Source organism: Schistosoma mansoni, chromosome 6, assembly GCF_000237925.1.
Source record: "Schistosoma mansoni strain Puerto Rico chromosome 6, complete genome".
NCBI lineage: Eukaryota > Metazoa > Platyhelminthes > Trematoda > Strigeidida > Schistosomatidae > Schistosoma > Schistosoma mansoni.
In genome coordinates, this window is record NC_031500.1 from 664894 (window position 1) to 692029 (window position 27136).

The window sequence follows — 27136 nt, forward strand, 5'->3', positions numbered from 1 at the left end:
CATACAAGCAACCTTGAATATGCACTGAATCATATAATTTACGCTCAGATAAAGTGTACATCATGAGCAAGTACGTGTTGTAATTCAGCTTACACACTATTATGGTGTACGGTGTTCGAATCTCTTAGTGATACATGATGTCACAAGGTTTGTTATATCCGAACGAACAAATGAATGGTAACTGTTGGGAATTATTTATGGACTATTATTAATTATATATTTATATTACTTTTATCACAAGTTTTCATTTGACTCATTGGCTACTGTCATATGATGTGCCATTCTTAATTTACTCTCAATCAGTTAGTTATAGTCTTTCACCTTCACAGCTACTTTTGGCTTGATCTTGTACAACTATCATTTTACATTTTATGATGTGATGTAGTCTAATCTGTTTGTATCTAAACTATATATAAGTAAAGATGGACAGTGGATAACAGTGGAATCCAGGACGCACGTCCCGTCCTATTTGGGACTCGTCAGTTGGATGTACTCGCATCTCAGAGTTGATGTTCACTCTGAGACTCGAACCCAGTATCTTTCGCTTCAAACGCCATTGCGTTATCCAATCAGCTACTGAGTCCTGATAGCCACTACTTGTGTAATAGGGTGAAGTTTAAATTCATTTAGTATTGCTTGTTTGAATCTTCCCATCGATGTGTTGGGACTGCAATTGATCAGTTTCTTATTGGCATATGTGTATACTGTGCGTACTGCCTCGATATAGCCTTGATTCACAAGTATTATAAGAGACTTATCAATTGCAGTCCTAAGAATCGATCGGAAGATTCAAATAAACAATACCAAGTGAATTTAAGCTATATATGTTTAAAATATAATGTAGGTCGATTATTGTGTTCTGGAATCAACGGACTTGGTTATGCAAGAAGTTGCTACGTAGGGGACTAATAAAGATTCGGATATGATTCAAGGTTGATAGTCCTGTTCGACGTGTCACTTGTTTAGAAAAGGGATAATGTCATAGAAGTCGTTATTCTAATTGACGATTTTGTGAAGTGATATTTGACGCGCCATAGAACATTACAAGATTAAAGTTTGCTTCACGATTAAGCATTTACAGTCAAGATTTATGGATGTCAACTTGGTAGTTATACGCAATCTGAAGTGACAGAATTGTGTATTTGATATGTTGAACAGTATCATTTTTACTTTATAGTTGCCAAAAACTGGTAGGTCCTGGGTTCGAATCTCACGAGACAGGATCATGGATGTGCACTGTTGAAGAGTCCCACAATAGGATGAAACGGCTGTTCAGTGCTTCCAGGTTTTCATTGTTGGTGGTCTAGCTTCAATCGACTCATGATTTAAACTATATATAAAATAATTTTACTGTTTATTATACAAAATAATTGAATGTAACACAAAAAACCCCCCTAAAATTCGTGTACTTCATCCTGGTTATCTTGTCCCTAAAATAAGTAACTGTCAAATGATAAATAAAATTTGGCGGTAAATTATGTAAACTTACTTTTATTTTCAATAAACAATTACTTATTCAATAATATTTGTCAAACATATATTGAAATAAGAATAAATTTTTATTTTACTTATTTTTTTCTGCATTAAGAATCTCTGTGAGGTGACAGTTGGAGTTAAGCGACGAGAAATCTCACTTGGCCTGGGTTTCTTACCATAAAGAACTCACGTCAACAAGGTGTGTCTGTAGACTTGATGAACTACTGAACTACTGATGAACTCTGGTGGATTCGATCCTATGTAATCCAATTGCATAGACGGGAGCTTCACTACCGAGCCATTTGAGCCATGGATGACTTCATGTGGGACTGAAACCCACTTAGAATTCATTGACCATTGAGTAGTGACGAATTTCATGTATATCAAGTACTCATTAAGTGATAATTGGATTTCATCGATCAAATTGCAAGATTACAGGTACACCTTGCTGTCACATTTCAGGGAGCATAAAATCTAGGTTTAGTATTTCTTACTCACTATCACCAATCACGACAACACGTCTTAACATAGTGCACACGAATTCGAGTCACTTAGATTAGTAGCCGAGTTATAACCTTGTTAACAGAATTTGGTCAGTGTTAAGATGGAATTGATATTGAGAACATTAGTCATTAATAGGTGATCAATCAGAGTAAATACACCAGTCCTGAATAATGAGTCTCAGATTGTGCAACTAGGTAATCCAGGTTCGAATATCAAAGTATGCATCAATTTTCTGAAGACCTCAGGTATATCTCGCTGACAAGTGTCTACAAGCACAAAATCAAGTTCAAATAGTATTTACTGTTAACTAACTCTAACTACCTAACACAAATTCCTTATTTATTTTTATTTTTATTTAAACACATACATATTGGTAAAAAGGGGAACCAGATACATATGCGCCACACATTTTATGTGAGGGCTGTGATACTGCCCGAATACCCAAACCGAAGTAGGTGGTTTTCTTAAGGGGCCACAACACGAGCCTTTGACCTAAAGGTCTGATCCACAAGGCAGTGGAACATCGTGAGGAGATGCAGTCTCATGGTAGCCAGTGAACAACGATTGATTCATACGCCATTTGTTTCCACAGGATACTGGAGCCCATGTGCACCATTAGTTTAGAATCAGGGTTTTCCAACTTCCCTAGGTGAACGTGCCGTGTCTACCAACCCGGTTAAAGCGCCGGACATTCGCTTTTCGTCCTCTCACTTTCGTTAACATTACCCCCGCCACGAGAAGGCAGTGAGTAAGACTTCCCTGGCGGAGGCTACTACTTTTGCTCATGTCGTAGCTGATATACATCAAAAAGCAATTAAATGAACTACAGAGAAGTAAAACACAAAAACAACATTCACTTACATTCAGACATTGTTCGATCTTGTCTATTTACTGGTTGTGTTGTATTAATTGTACGTGGTCGACTAACACGTTGACTACCAGAACCACCATTTGATGATGATAATGTATTGTTAACTGTTGATTGAGATTTTTGTGTATAAGATGAATTGGATTGTAATATTGAATGATTTGTTGAGATATTGTTTGAATACATTGAATTATGATTATGATTATGATTAGTATTAGTAGTTGTATAATTGATTGTATTATTATTAGTGTTACAAGCATTACCATTGGATGAATTGGTTGGTGAATTAGTTGGAGATGAATTATTATTGTTATTACTTTTACTACCATTATTATTATTCAATCTGTTAGTAATCGAATCATTCAAAGAGAATAGTCGAGGAATACCAGAAGGAGATTTAATTTTATTCAATGTAATCTCTGCATCATTTAATGGATGATCTTTAGATGGGATAGATTGATTTTGTTGTTGTTGTTGTTGTATATCTATTAAATTAGATGATGCTGTAGTAATTCCTTGATGTGTTGTTAATGAAGATTGTTGATTTGTAGTAGGAAATGATGAAAGTTGTCGTTTTGTTGTTGAATTTATATGTTGGTAATTTAATGATGTTTCTTGTACAGGTGATTGTGTTAACATTGTAGTTACATTTAATTGAAATTGATTAGTTGAACACTTGAATTGGGTTAGAAAAAAATATGAGCAAATTTTATGGAAATAATCTAATAATAACAATAGATTTAGTTAATGCATAAAATTTTGTTACAGCAAAACAATTTTCAGCATCAATTGTATAATATTGAGAGAAATTTTTTTCTAATAGTTGTATTCATGAGTCGATTTAAGCTAGACCATCACTGAGAGCCTGGAAGTACCAGACGTCCGTTTCATCCTATTATGGGACTCCTCAGCAGTGTACATCCGTAACCAGTGGAGTTCGACTGTGTCGGTTGTGAAGCAGTTACTCACTGAAGACAATAGTGGACGGTCGCGCAATATCGTGGATTGATGGATGTTAGACATTAACACTGTTGGATGCCAGCTCAGTGGTCTAGAGGTTAACTGTTCACATGCAAGACGGAAGGTCCCGGCTTCGAGTTCCATGTGCGGGATCGCGGATGCGCACTACTCAGGAGTCCCATACTAGGACAAAACGGACGTCCAGTACTTCCAGGTGTTCAATAATGGTCTAACATTGTTCAGTTCGTGATCTCAAATATCGAATTATACTTTGAGTTAGAAAATCAATCCAAACAAGTTTATCCAACCAATGAACTGATATGTGTCAGTGTAAACACGATTATCAGTTATCCTACTTTTGGTACTATAACTAAGTATTTAATCTAATTATTTCGCGCTCTGTACTGTATAAAACAGTGTATGAAGCCAGTGACTGCTGAATTGAGCCATGTTAGTAAGTACAGACTATCTGGTTAGGGTCCACATGATTATCGTAGCCAATGGTTAGGGATATTAGGTGATATGGCTCAGAATCTGCTGCAATGACGTAGACGCATTTACCCCTTGTCTTCCTTAGGAACATTTAGAAAGTATCCATAAAAAGACTGCTTATAACCGGCCTCAAGCAGTCGTCTGTCGGTTTCTGCAATCATATTCTCAGGAGGTCAAGATCAATACCTAAACCGATTTCTTTTTCAGCTACCGCAAGAAGAATCCTTTCACTATCAGCCCTTAAGATCCCTTTATTCAATCTAGATCTTCTCATGGATCCTGAGTTTCAAAATTATCTTAAAATTTTGGTTTCCTAAATTCATTCTTTCATCTATAATTAAATTATCTATACTTAGTCCTTTTTACTACCACTGATACTGTTCTAGCTTCCCCTACTATTAGATTTATCTTTATAACTTGATCTTGTTGTGCTAATATATTGAAGTAATTTGAACTGATGCTAACATACTCCAGGTTCTAAATAACCTATGACTAACTAACTGATTGATTATATGTTTCGCATCAATGATCAATCAATAACATAAAGGATTCGTTTCAAATCGTATGACCTATTAAGGTGAAAATGATTTTATAGTCGTCTCAGTGGTCTATCGGTGAAGTGCTCTGGAGCGAGACTGGTAGGTCCTGGGTTTGAATCTCTCGAGGCCAGACCGTGGATGCACACTGCTGAGGAATCCCACAATAGGATGAAACGGCCCGTCCAGTGCTTCCAGGTTTTTCATGATTTTTTTTTAGAAGAAAATTCACCAATATTACTTAAACAAAACTCTTAACATATTAGTTGGTGAATCAATATTACAAACCGATCTTTCTTAAAGACTGTGTTTATTTGACCTAATGAAAAGAAACAAAAAGAAAACCGATATATTTTCGGTCAACTAATGAATTTTTTATGCATGAAAAGAAAATTTTTTGTTTCATCTCATTTGCATAAAAATTTCACTTACCAAAAATAAACAAAAAATAAAAAAGGAAAGAAGTGTGAAAAAAATTAAAAAAATGTAGTTTTGTATATTGTAAATTTACACATTGATTATTTCAGTGAATAAAAATTAATTCTAAAAAAATTCGGTCACTATTAATTCAATATATATGTGGATTAATGTATGCATGTATATAGAATTTTTGAACAAACTTAGACTTTAATAATACTACTACTAGTGTGGTGTAGTCTACTTATATCCATATAAGTAGTATATAGTGATAGTCAGACCTAGAATGTATTTTAGTAGAAGATCGATAAAGAAAGAACAGGAATGAAGTGCAATCAGTATGAAAATGCATGAATAATGAAATCAGAGAAGAAGAACTGATATTTACAGAAGAAACAATCAAGATTGAGACAATTGATTGTTATTTACTGTATGGTTATCCGAATTTAGTGAGATAGTCTGTAATTTGTGACTCAACACATTCGATTGTCTCCACCTGTGTTCTTGTTCACTTCACTAGTACTAATGAAAGTAGTAGTAAACGGATAGAAAAACGAATAAAATAATAATAATAATAATCATATTCCACACACTATGACTTTGTTGACACATTAAAAAGAACTATACATTTATATATATATATATATATATAACTATCGAGGTCTTGATAGTGTCACGCAAGTGTTTAGACGCCTCAGTTTAATTCTGTCGTATTGATGTTATATATTTATAATGTTATAGAGTAAAATGCATTTAAGAATTTTAATTATTTTCTTACTTATACAATGAATGAAAAGAACAGTAATTTTAAGTAAAGATGGATAGTGACTAGCAGTGGAATCCAGCTTGACGCGCATTTCGTCCTAGTTGGGACTCGTCAGGTGGTTGGATCAGCATCTCCGAGTTGATGTTTACTCTAGGACTCGAGTCCAGTACTGTTCGCTTCAAACGCTATCGCGTTATTCACTCAGCTACTGAGTCCTGATAACCACTTGTTTGTGCAACGGGGTGAAGTTTTTATTTACTTGGCATTGTTTGTTTGAATCTTCCCATTGATTCTTAGGACTGCAATTGATCAGTCTCTTGTTGGCATATGTGCATATAATGCTTGTGAACTATGGCTATATCGAGGCAATACACGCACAGGATTCATATATGCCTATGAGAGACTGACCAATTGCAGTCCTAAAAATTCATCATTGGGAAGATTCAAACAAACAATACCAAGTAAATTAAAACAGTAATTTGTTTATTATTTCCTTGCTTGAAAGGTAATTTTGATTAGTCTAGTATCTTTCCAAAAGTGTTTCCTAAAATAGAAGTATGTTCAAAGTATTTAGCGTCATACAAAGAAAGTTTTTGGTGATAATGATAATAATGTAATGACTGGTGAGATCGTATAACGGAAATCATCACCAAGTTTGACATCTTCAGTATTTTTGGTCATTTTTCAGTCTAATCAGAATGTCAGTACTGCATATTCGAAAATAATCGTCCAATAAGCAGAACTCATGAACTACAGGAATGGAAAATAGTAACTGAAATCCCTGTTTACAACAAAAATCAATAAACACTGAAAACACCAGACCACTGAGCCGACATCCAACGGTGTTAATGTCTAAATTCAACTAATCCACGAAGGTCAAACATTGAAAACGTTTTGGACTGTATCAGTCAAGATAAATAAGAACCGTTGGATGTTAATAAATGATTTCATATTAGAAAAAAGTTTGAATTATCCGGTTGTTGAAATGAGGACTAAATATCAACATTGAGATCCAGACGCATCTAGCTGATAAGTTCCAAATGGAATGAAGCACATTTTCGGAATCCCATTGATCGTCACAACCCATTAATTATAAATACATATATTTTATGGGAAAATGGTAATATCAATGCACTTCGCACAGAATGCACACATAACGGATAAGATAGGACAAAATTAAATCAATAATAATACCTACAGGGGAATTCAAGCGTATCCCAATCATGATATAAACATCATGAACACTTAACAAGTTAGCAGCTATCTATCTAAACTCAGTGGATAATGAGTTGAGCATTTGAAGCGAAAAAAGGATAGTGATAAGTCTGTGAATTTACAGCGCATATGTCTCTAAAAAGTTCAATATAAATTGAGAATAAAGTAGTTTCCGTCAGTTTTCCATTCATTTATTGGATGATTATTACCTATTACAGCATAATTTTTACTAGGGATTTCATTTGAAGCTCTAACTTTCATGTTATTTAATTTGTTTTGTTCAGTGAGCTATAATGCGGCTACATTAGTGCTTTTACAAAAGACATTAGTAGATAGCTTTAGATGATCAAAATGAAGCCGCCAGTGAAACTCATGCGGCGAGACTATAATTTATGGACGACCTTTGAACGAATCTTAAGTAACCTTGGGAAATATTAGCCAATCAGAAGACAATTAGTATAGAATAAAAATAGATAATACAGCACCAAAGAATTAGAGTGAGTACACCTCTTTTACATGGTCCAAAAACATGACAAGGTTAGAAAGAGGTTCAAAGGTTTTAAAATCGTAATGCATAAGGTAGAAAAACTCATCCATATGGCTCCATAATACTCGGTCTGTGGAGTCATGATAAGGTCACACAAACTCTCTTAGCCTCGACCACATAGCTTCAATATTGTTTGTATGTACTCCGGTTTTGTAAGTTTGTCATTTTTACTACGCATATATCCCTACAACACTCATACTTCTGAACAGCCGAAGCTTCAGTAACATCTGCGAATATTGCAGCCGATAATACTGGTGCTTTTATTATACAGTTCACAGCATTTATTTTAATTTGCCTTAGTCTTAATCTGGATCGAGATAAAAAAGTTCCTATTCTAGCAGACTTTTTCCCCTGACATATATTACATCGAAAGATAACATCATCAGGGTAGTCTGCGCAAGGTCTACAATTGCAAATAAAAGTACTTCTTAATGGTCCCATATATTGTAGATGGTTAATTGTCACGTTTTCTCTAAAATTCTCCGTGAACCGATTGTACATGGGCATTAGGTACTGAAATTGGCGCCATGACCTTGAAATCCCTCAGACGCTTCTGATTGGCTCGTCCATAAATTATAATCTAGCCACTCATGCTCTTATATGCATTACTTGCTCGTTAGATGAATAGAGAAATGCTTAAAAATCCTAGATATCACACTTTGATTAAAAAAAGATGAAGAAAGAATGATTAACCTAATACAAATAAAATACTAATTTCTAGTTCCAATTTGAACATAAACATCATAATAATAAATATTAAATAGAATAAAACTATTGTCCTAGATTCGAATCCTGTAACATTATTGATTTTTGAAAAATGAAGAAAATGAAACAAAAACAAAACATATCACTTACAATAAATAAACAAATTAAGTTTTAAACTATACTTCAGTCAGTCAGTTACAACGTAGGACCAGGCATATATATGAATCGGTCCAGGTTACCATACCTCACTCATTAGCACAATAAAATGAACACAGAATTCATAGAAGTAGTTCATTTAATTATGATTCAGCAATGATTCTATATATTAATCTATTTTTTTTTAAAAATTAAACATTATTTTTATATTAGATAAACAAATAGTTTTTATAAACAATAGTAAACATGTTTATAGTGTATATATATGATCATGTAGAAATGATTAAACAATGAATAAAATCTATATGATAAACAATATAAAACTTATAAGTAAAGATGGATAGTGGTTAGCAGTGAAATCTAAGACGTAAGTATCGTCTTATTTGAAGCTCGTCAGCTGGATGTATCTGCATTTCAGAGTTGATATTCATTCTGGGACTTGAACCTAGTACCATTCGCTTCAAATGCCATCACGTTATCCATCGCTAACCACTATCCATCTTTTCTTATAATGCTTGTAAATTAAGGCTATATCAAGGCAATACACATAGGATGCATATATGCCGATGAGAGACACATCAATTGCAGTTCTTAATATCAATGAGAAGATTCAAACAAACAATATCAAGTAAATTAAAACGTCACACTATTTTACAAGTCAGTGACTATCAAAAGTCAGTAGATAAGTGGATAACGCGATAGCGTTTAAAGTGAATAGTACTGGGTTCGAGTCTCGAAGTGAACATCAACTCTGAGATGCAGGTACATCCAGCTCACGAGTCCCAAATAGGACGAAACGCGCGTCTTGAATTTCGCTGTTAGCCATTATCCATCTTTCCTTAATATGAAACTTATTTTTTTCCTCTACACGAGGATCACCAGGTAAGTAATAGTGAGGTTAGATACAGGGTATTACGGAATGATGGTAAATCAGTCGATGGTGTTGTGAATCTTCATCGATTGAGATAGTTGGGTCACGTGTTACGTATGCCTGAACACCGATTATCACAACGCGCTATGCTGACTAGTATTGAGGATGGTTGGAAGAGAGTAAGGGGTGGCCAAACCAAAAGTTAGCATCAGAGCATGAAGTCACCAAATTCTAGTCTAAGCCATGTTGGTAGATGCAGACTACTTGGTTGGGGTGCATGTGACTATCGTAACCAATGGTTGAAGACTCTGGAAGATATGGCTCAGAATCGATCACAATGGCGTGGGTGTATACACTCTTTATCTTCCCTTAAACCTTGAGATTAAAATTGCTTCATAACTTTCTTCCTTCCTGTACTACCACTACCATTAAATTAACTACTTCTATGAATTCGTTGTTCATCTTGTTGTGCTAATGAGGTATGGCAAGTTGAACCGATGCATATATGTGCCTGGTCCTACGTTGTAGCTGATTGACTTTTTCTTTTATTACTCTCTAACTCTTTATCTCTCTATTACTATACTTTCAACGCTCATTTACTTACTCTATTGAAAATAACAAGATTTTGAAATTTTGATTTTAATTAAAAAAATTGACTTTTTATTTGTTTTAATAAATTTAATTAAGATTAAGAGTTTTTTTGTTTTAATTAACAAAGAAATTAATTAATTAATTTTAATTACAACTTTTATTTTTTATGAAAAGTAAATTGTAAATTTCCATAGAATGTTTTGGGAAATTAAATAAATTTACTTTGAATAAATCAATCAAATTATCAGTGAAAGGATAAATAAAAGAATAAACATCAAGTTAATGATAATTATGAGTGGAAAAGATTTATAGCTCAGGTTTGTGCAGTTGGACGATCAAAGATGAACGACCAAACCATCCAGCTCAGAGAACAAAACTTCATCATGAGTGGAAGTATTACATTATTTTAATAGAATACATGATGATGGATGGTAGTTAACAGTGGAATCTATCACATAGATCTCGTTCTAATTGAGAATTGTCAAATGGATTAACTTGTGTCTCAGTTACTTCGAATCCAACAATGAGAATAAGGTAGAGATAAATTCTCAGCACGGATACAGAAGGCTCGTCTAGCTTTCGCCAACTTGTGTCATTTATGGAGTAGGCGAGATATCCGTCTAGCAACCAAAGGACGATTTTACTGCGCAGCAGTTCGTTCCGTCCTACTTTATGGAGGTGAAACATGACCGGTAAGAGTAGAGAATATTCGTAGGCTACTAGTTTTCGATCATAGGTGTCTTCAAAGTATTGCTCGTATATCCTGGGACCACCGAGTAAGTAATGCAGATGTTAGGAAACGGGTACTAGATAAGGATGGCAAATCCATTGATGAAGTAGTGAAACTTCATCAGTTGAGATGGCTGGGACACGTGTTACGTGTGCCCAACCACCGACAGCCCCGATGTGCAATGTTTTATAGTGTAGGAGTAGGTTAGAAGAAAGCTATGGGTGGCCAGACCAAAACGTGGCACAAATCCATGAAGTCATTGACAAGTGGACTGAGCCATGTTGGTAAATATGAACTACGTGGTTGAGATCCGCGAGATGATAGCAATTGATGGTAAGAGACCTTAAATGACATGGCTCAAAATCGTTTGCAATGGAGAAGGTGCATCCATTCTTTCTGTTCTTCCAAATTCTAATCTTCTGAATTCTTCATGTCTCTATCTTTTTTTCTCTTTCCAAATTTATTTCACTGGACTATACTCCTTCAATAACATCTTCAAACCCTAATCTTTCAGATTAATGCTTATACTCTTACTACTTCTATCACTATGGGATTTTAATCAACAACTGTATCTGTGTGTTAATGTGGTGTGGCAACTCGGACTGATGTACGTACGTACGAAGTTCTACGTTGTGTCTGACTGACTGAGAGATAAGTTCCAGCTATTAAAGGATAAGTTATTATGTTAAGCAGCTAGCTACAATCGTATTACATTACCATAACCTATCATGAATTATAGTTTATGATCAAATCAGAAAAAAGGTTTGGTAGACCAATTTTGAAAAATCTCATTGAGGAAAACTGGCAAAAATTTCAGTCATTTTATTTTTCCCCTATTCAAATGGAACAGAATAAAAGTGGGAGCATAGTATACAGATGAGATTGAGAAAAATAAACCTAGGCATATTTCTTATCATTTTTAGCCGAACACAAGATAAAAAGATGGACGATGGTTAGCAGTGGAATCTAGGATGCATGTTTCGTCCTGTTTGAGAACCATTACCTAGATTTATCTAGATCCCAGAATTGATGTTCATCCTTGGACTCGAACCCAGTACCGTTTGCTCTAAACGCCATAGCGTTAATCATTTAACTACTTAGTCCAGACAGCCACTAGCTTGTACAATATGGAAATGTATCAAAAAGTGAAAAGTAAATAAAAAACAATAATACTACATAGTGTAAAGAGACTTTACACAATTAATAAGTCTATTAATGTCTTCGACAGTTCACTCTGCCTGTATATTCAACAACATAAAAACAACGACAATTTTACCTTGTCTTCATTAATATAGTCTGCCTATATTTTCAAAGGATTAAAAGAACACAACACAGAATTTTATGTGTTTCCAGGTATTTTGCAGATAGAGTTAAGTATTCAGGGTTTAGGTTTTCACTATAAATTGATATGAGATATAATACGAAAATTCCTCTCTAAACAAATAGATGAAAACATTTTATTACTCAAAAATCTAAAGAGTCCTGTCAAGTTAAATTTTATTTCAGGATTAAGAGTGCAGTGCTAATTACATAAAAAATAAAGAGACATAATTAGGATCAGAAGGGGTTTTGTGGAGATTTAGTATTTTCATAGTTGAAAGCATGAGTCAATTGAAGCTAGACCACCAAGGAAAACCTAGAAGCACTGGACGGCCATTTCGTCCTATTGTGTGACTCCTCAGAAGTGCGCATCCACGATCCTGCCTCGCCAGATTCCAACGCAGGACCTACCAGCAGTGACCAGTGAAGTTCAAACCACGTCTGTTGTGAGATAGGAACTCACTGAAGACAACTGGTGAACGGTTGCTCAACTTCGTGGATTGATTGAAGTGAGGCATTAACACCATCGGATGCTGGCTCAGTGGTCTGTCGGTTAAGTGCTCTGGCATGAGGCTGGTAGGTTCTGGGTTCGAATCTCGTCAGGCGAGGTCGCGGATGCCCACTGCTGAGGAGTCCCGCATAATTAGGAATTTAATACTTTTATGACCATTATTTCACTCTATGATTGCAAAAATTAATTATTCATACTCATTTTAATTGTTTTCCGCAGTATATTAAGGTATTTCCACCACTCGTTGTACATGATGATTGAATTTCGCGCAAACATTATGATCCATGTTCTGTTTGTGTTAGCGGGACATAGATTGGATTAAAGCATGCTCCATGCACGATTGTGTTGATGCACGCTAATTGGCTAATTCTTACCTAATCAGCGCAAGCCGATACTTGGAGAAGACTCTAGAATCTTCTCATGTAAAGACTATAAATATACTAAACTATTTCTTATTACGCTTCTTACTTCCATCTATCCTTGTTATTCAGAATATCATTTCTTCCCTGTTCAATCATGTTCTGATTTAGGGACATGTCGAGTGTATAAGTATCCAGGCATACTTATTAAGCAATAGGAATAGCTGAGTCGTAAAAAAGGAGAATATGATCACAGTTATAACAGATTGATTAGTGGCTAAAGTATACTTTTATCCAATATGAATTATTCCATATTCAAAATTAATAACATAGAATCATAGAGATAAGGAAATGTATCCTATTAGTAGTATGTGTGTGTGCATACGTATGAATATTTGTCCACTTTTTTTTTAAAAAAAAAGAGAAAAAAACTAAAAATATGTTAGTAACTAAGTCATCTAATGTCTTTATTATTTTAAAGACAAATCAAGAAAACAGATAAGTAAATGACTCATTCTGTTGGGTTTTTTCAACACTGTAAATGAAAAAATATTTTAATTTTTATCATTAGAATAAAATGATTCACAAAAAATTAATTACCAAGACTGTTTTTTTGTAAAAAAAAAAAGAAAAGAGAGAAGAAAAGTGTAAAGTCATTTATCTTGTCATCATCATCATTTACATATTATGTATAGTAACATACACATTGAATGAATCACTTTGAAATAAGAATACTTTAGAGTATGTGTATTATTACTATTAATAGTATTAGTAATATACTCAGTATATTCCTTTTTTATTATACACTCTTTATCTTCCCTTAACGGGTGAGATTTTAATCAGTTGATGAGGTCATGAATCTTCATCGACTAAGATGATTAGGCCACGTGTTACGTATACCGGAACACCGATTACCACAACACGCTATGCTGACTAGTATTGAGGATGGTTGGAAGAGAGTTAGGGGTGGCCAAACCAAAACGTGGCATCAGTGCTCGAAGTCACTAACTTCTAGTCTAAGCCATGTTGGTGGTAGATGCAGACTATTTGGTTGGGGTGCACGTGACTATCGTAACCAATGGTTGGAGACTCTGTGTGACATGTCTCAGAATCTATCACAATGGCGTAGTTGGACATACTCTTTATCTTCTCTTAAACTATGAGATTAAAATTGTTTCATATCTGTCTTTCTTCTTGCACTATATCCTTACATAAAATCATTCTTTTTACAATACAACCATTAAACTGACTACTTCTATGAATCCGGTGTTCATCTTATTATTAGGTATGTCAACTTGTACCGACACATATATGTACCTTATCCTACATTGTAGCTGACTGACTGATTCCTTTAATATAAAATACTTTAAGAGAAATCAATGGAAAATGATATAACTAATCACCTGATCGATAATTTAATGGATAACAGTGATGAATTAACATTATTGATGAATGAATTATTTAGGTATATGAGAAGAATATAATGAGTTGACTATATGAAACAAATGTCAAGAAATCTAATCGAATCATCTATAATATCAGAAGGGGGTTTCGTGGAGATTTTTGTAATTTTATAGATGAGATCATGAGTCAATTGAAGCTAGACCATCATGGAAAACGTGAAAGCCGTCCAGTGCTTCGAGGTTTTCCATGGTGGTCTAGCTTAAATTGACTCATGATCTCATTTTCTATAATACATGTATTACTGTACTTACTGGAATTAAGAACATTTAGATATAAATTAAACAGGATTTATTGCTAGCCGAAATTTACTTCTAATAAAAACATCTTAAGACAAGGTGCCTATATCAAGGAAATCTACACAGAGTGTACAAATCAAAATGAAGATTGATTAAAATTTAAATCTGATTGAAAATATAATAATTCAAACAAATTCTGACAAGCAGCACAGTGCGGGGATATATATATTGTTGAGTTTTCTTGAATAGACGAACATAGCCAAATTAGAGGATAGTTACACATCAGGAAGCATTGGACTGATTCTTTGCTTTAGTACTGGACTATTTAGTATTGCATATTCGAAAACCCACAAACCACATTCTGATGATCATCAAACATTCACTAGAGGGGTGAGTTCTTTTAATCAAATAAAAAGCCAAGATCAGTGTAATTAAACCTTTTAGTGTAGGAAAAAAGAAACGACTGACAAAATTGTAAGAAAGTCTCGCAGTACTTCGAATTGATCAATACAAGAAGTGCACACAATTCGATAATAACTCAGTGGAAAACAAAAAACAAAGTGTAAAAGGACAGTTCAGCGGCAAAAAAGTGAATACACACTACTGAAAATACCTTAATGAGAATATAACCAACATCCAATGATTCCAACTGTTAAATGGTTCCCTAAATTACATCAACTCGCTATCTCAATTAAACAACATTATTCTTGAAATCACCGGTATACAATTCACATGGTAGATATTTTTGTGACATCATTATTGAGAATATATATGAGTAACATAGTGTGTGGGAGAAATTATTATCATAGAATTACAAACCACATGAAACACTTGAAAGAACAGTTACCTAATAGATACATTATATAAGATTAGGTAAGGTTTGATAAAGTTACATGGTGAGTCCCAACTACATTCTTTATGTGTTTACAAGATTACAAATAATAATAATAATAATAATAATAACAGTGATAATAATAATAATAATAACAGAGCAAAGATATGTGAATATTCTTCATCACATCCAGATCTATAACTCCAACACTAGTGTGGTGTGTGCTACTGATGTCGATAGATATAAATAGTATGTATCATCAATAGAAAGTAAAATTTCTGAAGGCAGAAGGTTAAGAAGATCGAAGGAAAGAGAAATGAAAACGAGAACAGAGAATGATTGGTGTAGAAACGATGGAACAACGAAGTATGAGACGATTGACTGATATTCTGTAAATGAAATATTTACTGTCTAGTTCTCAGATTTTACTAAGATGTTCTGTAATTTTGTGATCACATACATTTGATTATCCCCAATTGTGTTCTCGTTCACTACACACTACTACACACAGTTTGATAATGATGTTATGTGACATTTGGTTTGTAAGATTTGTACAATTCTTTCGTTATTAATTTCAATAAAGTCACAATAGGATAGAACTAGAAAGCAAGGCTTAGAACAGAGTGGGTTGGAGAACGCTGGTCAGCTGCCTATGCTCCATTAGGAGTAACAGGCGTAAGTAAGTAGGTAAGTAAAGTCACAATAACTGTAATGGTAGAGTAAGTAATATGAATTCATTCTAATTCATGAATTCACAATCCAATAACCCTGGAATAATAATATAGATTAATTGAAGTTGATTCGAATTTCTGTGAATATCAATTCAGATGAAAACTGTATGAAAGGGTAAGCAAATATTATGTTGTAGAATACTGATAGACCATTTGATCTACAAAGTTTATCATACGAACTACTCTTAGTAAGATAAGCATTGGGAACCAGGAATTACTGAACGGTTGTTTGAGTCGTAATAAGGAACTTTACAACACTGTGCATCCACGACCCTAATAATAATACGTTTTATGTAAATGATTTATGCGAAAAATCATTTCACCATATTTACTGGTATATTTTGTAATTAATAAATGTGTACACATTCTTGACAGACTCAAAAACTGGCAGAGTGTTAGGTGAGCACTGCTGAGGAATTAATTAATTGAACACAAAAAATGTGTTTCATACTTCACGGTTTTCAATGACTAATTACGTCAAATTATACCTGTGGTATAAAGTATCAATAAATTTAAAACGTCTGCAATTTCATTGAATTTTAGATTATGCAAATATGCTCATGTGTCGGTAAATTGTTGTCATGTAATCGATTTCAGTTAAAAGATCCATCGCAATCCATGAAATATGTATCAAATCAGTATTTCACTGATAAAGTGAGTGATAATCACGTGACACCGAAAATGAACTAGATTGTTGTTATATCCTATAACCCGTCAAATATCACGGGATTAAATCGCTAGTCAGATTATTGACTTCTATGACTTCGTTCCTATGAATGTATACATATTTGCTAAGTAAAAGAAATACCAGTAAATATGTTGAAGTAATCTTTCTCATAAACCATTTATATAAAACGTATTATAATTAAGTTCGTGGATGCATGGCAGACGAATTGCAAGTGAATGACGAATTCAGCATTTCGGTAAATAATTTATCATTAAGAAATATAGTTTACCTTCCAACAATACATCATTAGTCTATGAACAAATGAAAACGAATGGGCTAACATATTTGTTGTAATCTCAGCAAACGAGTATACATCAAAACGAATCCAAATGATAACTCTAATAGATAAATTAACCTCTTCTCATACATAAATGAATTATTGATTAGTTAGTAAAAAGACTAACAGTAAACATCTTAAAATGATTTTTCACATAAATCATTTACATAAAACGTATTATTATTAGGGTCGTGGATGCACAGTGTTGTAAAGTTCCTTATTACGACTCAAACAACCGTTCAGTAATTCCTGGTTCCCAATGCTTATCTTACTAAGAGTAGTTCGTATGATAAACTTTGTAGATCAAATGGTCTATCAGTATTCTACAACATAATATTTGCTTACCCTTTCATACAGTTTTCATCTGAATTGATATTCACAGAAATTCGAATCAACTTCAATTAATCTATATTATTATTCCAGGGTTATTGGATTGTGAATTCATGAATTAGAATGAATTCATATTACTTACTCTACCATTACAGTTATTGTGACTTTACTTACCTACTTACTTACGCCTGTTACTCCTAATGGAGCATAGGCAGCTGACCAGCGTTCTCCAACCCACTCTGTTCTAAGCCTTGCTTTCTAGTTCTATCCTATTGTGACTTTATTGAAATTAATAACGAAAGAATTGTACAAATCTTACAAACCAAATGTCACATAACATCATTATCAAACTGTGTGTAGTAGTGTGTAGTGAACGAGAACACAATTGGGGATAATCAAATGTATGTGATCACAAAATTACAGAACATCTTAGTAAAATCTGAGAACTAGACAGTGAATATTTCATTTACAGAATATCAGTCAATCGTCTCATACTTCGTTGTTCCATCGTTTCTACACCAATCATTCTCTGTTCTCGTTTTCATTTCTCTTTCCTTCGATCTTCTTAACCTTCTGCCTTCAGAAATTTTACTTTCTATTGATGATACATACTATTTATATCTATCGACATCAGTAGCACACACCACACTAGTGTTGGAGTTATAGATCTGGATGTGATGAAGAATATTCACATATCTTTGCTCTGTTATTATTATTATTATTATCACTGTTATTATTATTATTATTATTATTATTATTTGTAATCTTGTAAACACATAAAGAATGTAGTTGGGACTCACCATGTAACTTTATCAAACCTTACCTAATCTTATATAATGTATCTATTAGGTAACTGTTCTTTCAAGTGTTTCATGTGGTTTGTAATTCTATGATAATAATTTCTCCCACACACTATGTTACTCATATATATTCTCAATAATGATGTCACAAAAATATCTACCATGTGAATTGTATACCGGTGATTTCAAGAATAATGTTGTTTAATTGAGATAGCGAGTTGATGTAATTTAGGGAACCATTTAACAGTTGGAATCACTGAATAGTGATTTGACTTTAATTTGGGTGTTGTCAGTATTGTGTATTCACTTTGGTCTCACACTGATTATCCATACACGAACGTCCGATCTTACTTCTGAATTCCTATCTCATAATCAATGTGTTTAACATTCAATGGTTTTCAGTCTAACCTAGGTGGGTTTTGTAATTTTAATGAAATCTGAAGGGTTACCGTAGGAGTCTATAAATGAAGGTGTTTCAGTTTGTCATGTTTGAAAAGTGCCACTCACTGAATATAATACGTACCTCTAATTGACCGAAGTCAGACTTTTATGCTATTGAAACTTGAACTATGTGGTCTAGATATGAGGTGTTCTTACAGGTGAACAAATATACTGAGTTTGATTATCTGTAGAGGGTTTTTGGATTCACAATCTTCAGGTGTTCCATTTTTAGGACAAAACAGATATCCAGTGTTCCTAATGTTTCAATAATTGTCCACAACCTAATACTGATAATATCATGTTAACAATAAACTTCTATTTATATTCTATAATTATGAAACCTTTGTTTGTTTTAAATTTAACTCTCTTTTTGTGATATCCAGTAGTATCAGATGTAAATCTGAAATACAATATTATTGTTTCATTCATGTATCTATGATTCAAGAATCAAGTATACAAAACATTCATTAATGTATAAATCAACAATACGAAGTAGAACGCGTTTTTTCAAATTCAATTGTGCAATTATAAATCAGGAATTCTAGTACACATTCATATATATATTCATCTTGAATCATGTTTTTTAATGTGAGTGATCCTATGGTTGTTAAAACTCTCCAATGATAATTATCAGGTCCTAAAATTCGAACCTCGCACCTTCTATTTTATAAATTCACCAAATTATTTTAAACTTTAGTTAAAACAGTCTGTTTAATAAAAAAAATGGATAGTAACTAGCAGTGGAATCCAGGACGCGCGTCCCGTCCTATTTGGGACTCGTCAGCTGGATGAACCTGTATCTCAAAGTTGGTGTTCACTCAGGGGCTCGAACCCAGTACCATTCGCTTCAAACACCATCATGTTATCCACTCAAATAGGACGAAACACGCGTCCTGGATTCTATTTCTAGCCACTACCCACCTATGCTTATAATGCTTGTGAATTAGGGTGATATCGAGACAATATGCACAGTATGCACATATGTCAATAAGAGAGAGATTGATCAATTGCATTCGTTAAACGTCAATGGGAAGATTCAACACAAACAATACCATGTGAAAAATAAGCCATCAAAAAAAACAAAACAAAGATAAGCAAACAATTAAAGTATATATTTGAAATGGAGAAAATACTATTGAACAATAATGACAATACAGAATTTTTCTGAAATGTCATGATCTAGTTACTGACCATGGATTATTTATAAGCTAATTACACTTAGTTACCAAGTGAAAATTTTCACTAATACATTTTTTTTTCAATTATTATCACAAGTAGTGTAAATGATAACGATTAGACAGAAAAAAAAGAAAAAAAAACTGGTACTTAAACAAAATTGGATAGAATAGTATAGAGAAACTTTTATGATTTACTTTGGTTTAGAAATGATCGATTAAGTAAGGATATGTGAAAGATAAATAAGTTAAGTCCTTGTCTACCTGTAAATTGTCTATTAAGTACACGTTTATGCAATAGATATCAGCCGTGTTGTTTGTATGTTAATGCAGAATGGTTAAATAAAACGATGTAGGTAGAGTGAAACTCAAACTCAGGATCTATTCGTTATGAATCAATTGATTTAACCAGTAGGCTACAATCTGTCAAGACACCTGGGTAATGTACGTGCTCCGGTACTTCATTATAACACTCACGAATGAAGGTTTGTCTGTCCTACTTGTGGGATGCGGACATATTTCCAGCTTGACTAAGGTTCATCTAATCATACTGATCCAAGTGACAAGATATTTCGATCTTAGATCTCATTTCATCATGATAATCTTTTCTAACATTGCAATATGTTGCAAAACAGAATGTATTGAATATTTAGATTTAATGATTGTTAGCAGTCAAACTTTTCTAACAAGCTTTATGGAACGTACTTTGACCAGGTTCCAAATGAATTTGTTAACTAACATTAGTCATTTTTTGACATAACCTAATTAAGTTTATAACTATTTAACAAGTGAACTGGTATATCAAAGGTGACCAGTGGACAACGGAAACTCCTATAATTTTGTCCGGATGTTTGATTTATTGGAAGTCTGTTTCGTTACAAAATATATTTTGGAACAAAAAACGTATCAGTCAGTTACAGAGAACTTAGAACCCAGAAAAAGTATGCAACGACCCGAATCGACAAATTTAACAAGAACATAACAAAAGATGGGACATTTCTAAAATATAAACAGTGGCACAAGAAGGCACCAAATAGATATGAGCAACATAAATCATTCGACTTGTATGAGGGCTGGAATACAACTCGAGTGCACAGGCCGAAGTAGGTGTTCTTCTTAAGGGGTCACACTCGGAGCCTTCGACTAAAGGTCCAGTCCACAAGACAGTGGAGCAACGTAAAGAGATGCAGTCACATGGTAGCCGGTGACTAACAATGGGTTTACACTTCATTTGTTCGTTCAGGATCCTGGAGCCCATGTACACCATTATTTTGGAATCAGGGTTTTCCAACTTCCCTAGGTGGACTCTCTGTGTCCAGCAACCCGGTTAAAGCACCGGACATTCGCTTTTCGTCCTCTCAATTTCGTAAACAACACCCCAGCGACGAGAAAGCAGTGAATAGGAATTCCCTTGCAGTGGTTGTATGCACATGGCCATGTGAGAGCATTTCGAGAGGGAGAGCTAACTCTTCCCATTCTCGGCCGTACCAGGGCATTTAGGAGGTTAATTAATAATTAGTAATCAAAAAGATAAACTTTGGAAATGTATTGAAAAAACACCGAGCAAATGAAATCGAAGAATAATAACCATGGAATTATATCAGAAAGTAAATAGAAGCTTTTGTTAAGATAATAGTCTGTTCAAAATTCGTAAATTGATTTCTTAGAACTAGGAGTTGTAGTTACGAAATTGATGTCTAAGTATATTAAAGTACAAAATGTATCGGTAACAAGGATCAAGATTTTTCTATCGAAGAGTAAACACCTTGATTTTATTTTTAATGGTTGAGATCATGAACCTTGATTTAAGTAATGAGACCAAGTTTCCAAGACGTGTGTTAGTGACGTCCATAACTAACCAATCAAAGTTGCTTTGCAGACTCCTGTAAATTAAGGTAATTATTATCCACTAAAGTTTAAAATATTCTCAGTATAGGGTTGTTGAGTTGTTGGGTTTTGAGACCATGAACCGACCAATGTTAGACTATCAATGAAAACCTGGAAGTACTGGACCACCGTCTCGTCCTAGAACGAGGTTCTTCAGCAGTGCTCACCAGTGACTAGTTTCGAGAGGCGATTCTCTGAGTCCTAGTGAAAATCCGTGATCAGTGGAGTCCAACCATATCGGGTGTAAGGCAGTTACCCACCTAAGACAATGGAAGATGGTCACCCAATATCGTGGATAGATCGAAGTTGGACATTAACACCGTTGAATGCCAGCTTAGTCGTCAAGGGGCTAAGCGTTTGTGAGCGCGGGATTGTGGATGCTCACTACCGAAGAAACCCGTACTAGGACGAAACGGTCGTCTAGTGCTTCCAGGTTTTTTAATAACGGTCTGTCATCAGTTGCTTCATGATCGCATTTAAAATATTGCTCATTACATTCAAACTCAGTGGTCTTAAAAGATCCCGGTCAATATGAGGTTCAACTATCTTTGATTCTAACGGCGTACCGGATCATGAGTCTACGGTATTGTACGGTCTCAAACTAGGACAAGATAGCTGTCCAGTTCTACCTGACATTTTTATGATATCAATCTGTAGCGAAATTCTACTCGTTTAATTAACTTATATGACTTGACATGAGGTTTGAAAGAAACTAGGTGTAAATAGGACATTTTTGAAAAACACAGGTAGAAATTCAGCATTGAAAACAACTTTCAACACTGAATTTTACAGTTAGTTGGTATGTTGAGGAATCCAAAATGTCTATTTCATGTAATAGCAGTCTGAGACTATTTATAAAAACCATTTTCAATAACTAGAACAAACTACGTTCTTCTGTACGTATTTAAAGGCAAAAGACAATTATATTTTTGAATACTACATTGTCACATATCTAATATTAGAACAGTCATTTCAAAAAACGTTTGCGATTGTATAACTATTTAGAAAGGAACATCGAATGAAATCCCCCAATTTCTCATCTAGTGTTCTTAAGAAAATATATTAATTTAGCCATTTATACAGTTGGAAGTAAATGATCGGAAAAACTAAACTTCACCTAGGTTTTGCGATAGTTGGCACTTGTTAGTATCAAACTTTTTCTATAAACTTTAGAGGATTGATGCCTTCCGTAGGATTAGGACCTTTATCCTCATTACCAACTTACTGACTTACGCCTGTTACTCCCAATGGAGCATAGGCCGCCGACCAGCATTATATAACCCACTCTATGGTGGACCTTCCTTTCTACTTCTACCCATTATTGTTCATTTTTCTCATGCTATCTCCATTTCTCGGCGTGATGTGTTCTATCCACTTCCAGCGCTTCTTCCTGATTTCTTCCTCTACTGGAATCTGGTTTATTCTCTCCTACAGTAGAATGTTGCTGATAGTGTCTGGCCAACGGATCCGAAGTATTTTGCGTAGACAACTTTTAAAAACACCTGGATGGCTTTCGTAGTTCTCCAAGTCTCCGCCCCATACAGTAGAACTGTCTTGATATTTGTATTGAAAATTCTTATCTTGGTATTGGTTGACAGTTACTTTGAGTTCCAGATGTTCTTTAATTGTAAATATGCTGCTCTTGCTTTGTCGATCCGCACCTTCTCATCTGCATCAGACCCACCATGTTCATCAATGATGCTGACCAGATATGTAAAGGTTTTCACATCCTCCGAATCCTCTCCGTCAAGTGTGAATCGATTGGTGTTTGCTTTATTGTATCGGAGAATCTTGCTTTTTCCTTTGTGTATATTGAAACCTACTACTGCTGAGGCTGCTGCCTTCACCCTCATACAACAACTCAAAATGTTACCACTGAGATATTCATGTTGTGACAGATCTCTCATAAGGCTGATCTGTCTACATTGATTAATAACTAAAATCAAATAATCTAACAATTAATTTTGATTGCATTACAAGGATCAAGTTGAAACTTCGTTACCAGACAAAACAATACATTATCATAGTAAATATAACCCATAAACAGAATCAAACCTTTTTCCATTTGTGTAAAATATCACCACAACACTTCACATGTGCATTTCATTTACATAATTAAGGACAATAGAAAGAAAAGGAATTTCATTGTGACTTAACCACAAATGAAAGGTAGTAGAAAGTTTTCAGTTCAATAGATTTGCCAATATGATTTCATAAAGTAGAAATTAGTCACAGACTTAAAGTATTCAATTATATTATCATTTGATGATAATACATTGAATAGTTAAGATTCATGAATCAATTGAAGCTAGATTACCATGAAAAAACTTGAAAGCACTGGATGACTGCTTTATCTTAGTATAGAACTATTCAATTACTAAAATCTTCACAAAATCCCTTTCTGATGATAATACGTTTCTTTAGTTTTTCCGAACAGATAAATAAATCAATTGAAGCTAGACAGTCATGGAAAACCTGGAAGCACTGGATGGCCGTTTCGTCCTATTGTGGGACAACTCAGCAATGCGCACCCACGATCCCACCTAACGAGATCCGAACCCAGGACCTACAAGTCCCGCGCTAAGCCTCTAGACCACTGAGTAGGCATCCGATGGTGTTAATGTCTAACTTCAACCAATCCACGAAGTTGAGCAACCATTCACCAATCGTCTTCAATGAGTTGATATCTCACAACAGACCTAGTTGAACCCCAATGGTCACCGATTCTCACTAGAACTCCAGGAAATACCTCTTGAAGTCAGTCACTAGTGAGCATATAATTATTATCAGAAGGGGTTTTGTGGAGATAAATAAATAACAGATCTAGGTAGCTAGAATAAACACCATTTTGCTTAAATATTGTTAAGTACATTGTTTGTTGGAAATTTAAAATATTTGATATTCTTTAAAAAACTATTTCGGTTCAGTCAGTCTGTCGGCTACAATGTAGAACCAGGCACATGTTTATGCCTCGATCCAAGTTGCCACACCTCATTAGCACAACAAGATGAACACCAAATGTATAAAAGTAGTTACTTGAATGGTAGTAATATATAAAATAAAAATTGTGTATGAGGATATAGTACAGGAAGATAGATATGAAGCAATTTTAATCTCATAGTTTAAGGGAAGACAAAGTGTGTATAAACCTAGTGACAAATAACACTTTAATGGATAAGCTTTGTCAAATATAGTTAACCCAGTCAAAAGTGAAAAAGATAATACATTCGACAACAGTGAATAATGATTGGACTATATCATAAAAATTAATTAAACTAATTTATAGTTGGCGGCCTACTTAAACAACTTGGCTGCCTGTTCCTGTCATCTAGATATTTCAAGTTATTTAAATTTTATTTTTTTTAATACATCATTATGGCTATTAATCATACAACTCAATTCAGATGCGTTTCTGTAAAGTGTACAACCTTTCCCTGTAAAGGTTACAAAAGGCCTAATCAGAGATACCATGGTTACTGATAACATGCAGCAAAAACAATGTACATTATTTAAATGTCGATTTATTGAACTGCTAATTTCTAACTGGCGATCATTCAATAGTTACTGTCAGGATCGATTAAGAATTCCAGAATTCCTTAAACTTCTAGAAGACTAAATTTATGAGACAACTAATTGGTATCATTACCAAGTTTTGATTTGATAATTTCGAATAAATTGAGCATTGGATAGATTGTTATAAACGAATAATATATTTTTAGATATCCCAACGAGTAGAAAAATAAGATTTTCTAACGTTTCGTCACTCAAAGTAAGCCACTTTTTCAGAAAATAAATAACCAAATCAAATTGAATCTAAATTCTGTAGTGTTGTTCCATTGTACTATTTAAATTTGGATTATTGTTAATTCGGTTATTTATTATCTGAAGAAGTGACTTACACTAAGTGACGAAACATCAGAAAATCTAATTTTTCTACTCATTATCTATTATTCATTTACAACTTAAGTTATGATATGATTTAATTAGTTGCTTACTTAATAAAGTAAGTTTTAAAACACAATCTCAACCAAAGGATCATGTCGTATTTTATTCATTTTATGGTTGCATTGTAGACATTTGTATAGGCGCATTTTTATTACACTAAATTAAGGTAATTACGACTAAACTCTTCATAAGATAAAGGTTGATTGTTATTACATTTTCAATTTCGTTTGAAAAATCGAAGAACTATTATCTTGAATAGTATAGTTGAAATCAACCTCAGAAAAGGATCGTTTAATTCGAGAACCTTTTCTATGTAATGATGAATAATGACTATCTAATTAATAGTGTATGGTAATAATCAGATTGAGAAAATAAATATTTATTATCAGAAGGGGTTTTGTGGAGATTTAGTATTTTTCATAGATGAAAGCATGAGTCAATTGAAGCTAGACCACCATGGAAAACCTGGAAACACTGGACCACCGTCTCGTCCTAGAACGAGGTTCTTCAGCAGTGCTCACCAGTGACTAGTTTCGAGAGGCGATTCTCTGAGTCCTAGTGAAAATCCGTGATCAGTGGAGTCCAACCATATCGGGTGTAAGGCAGTTACCCACCTAAGACAATGGAAGATGGTCACCCAATATCGTGGATAGATCGAAGTTAGACATTAACACCGTTGAATGCCAGCTTAGTCGTCAAGGGGCTAAGCGTTTGTGAGCGCGGGATTGTGGATGCTCACTACCGAAGAAACCCGTACTAGGACGAAACGGTCGTCTAGTGCTTCCAGGTTTTTTAATAACGGTCTGTCATCAGTTGCTTCATGATCGCATTTAAAATATTGCTCATTACATTCAAACTCAGTGGTCTTAAAAGATCCCGGTCAATATGAGGTTCAACTATCTTTGATTCTAACGGCGTACCGGATCATGAGTCTACGGTATTGTACGGTCTCAAACTAGGACAAGATAGCTGTCCAGTTCTACCTGACATTTTTATGATATCAATCTGTAGCGAAATTCTACTCGTTTAATTAACTTATATGACTTGACATGAGGTTTGAAAGAAACTAGGTGTAAATAGGACATTTTTGAAAAACACAGGTAGAAATTCAGCATTGAAAACAACTTTCAACACTGAATTTTACAGTTAGTTGGTATGTTGAGGAATCCAAAATGTCTATTTCATGTAATAGCAGTCTGAGACTATTTATAAAAACCATTTTCAATAACTAGAACAAACTACGTTCTTCTGTACGTATTTAAAGGCA

The 27136-nt window shown here is 34.1% G+C and overlaps 1 protein-coding gene across 1 annotated transcript in view; it reads right to left on the reverse strand.

Moving 5' to 3' along the window:
* Positions 1-27136, reverse strand: part of Smp_162230 (putative microtubule-associated protein tau) — a 54366-nt gene that overhangs the window by 25558 nt on the left and 1672 nt on the right. Inside the window, exon 2 of the mRNA XM_018797870.1 lies at positions 2842-3523. Coding sequence (XP_018652869.1) covers positions 2842-3487 — 646 coding nt within the window. The 5' untranslated portion in view covers positions 3488-3523. The remainder of the gene's footprint in view (positions 1-2841; positions 3524-27136) is intronic.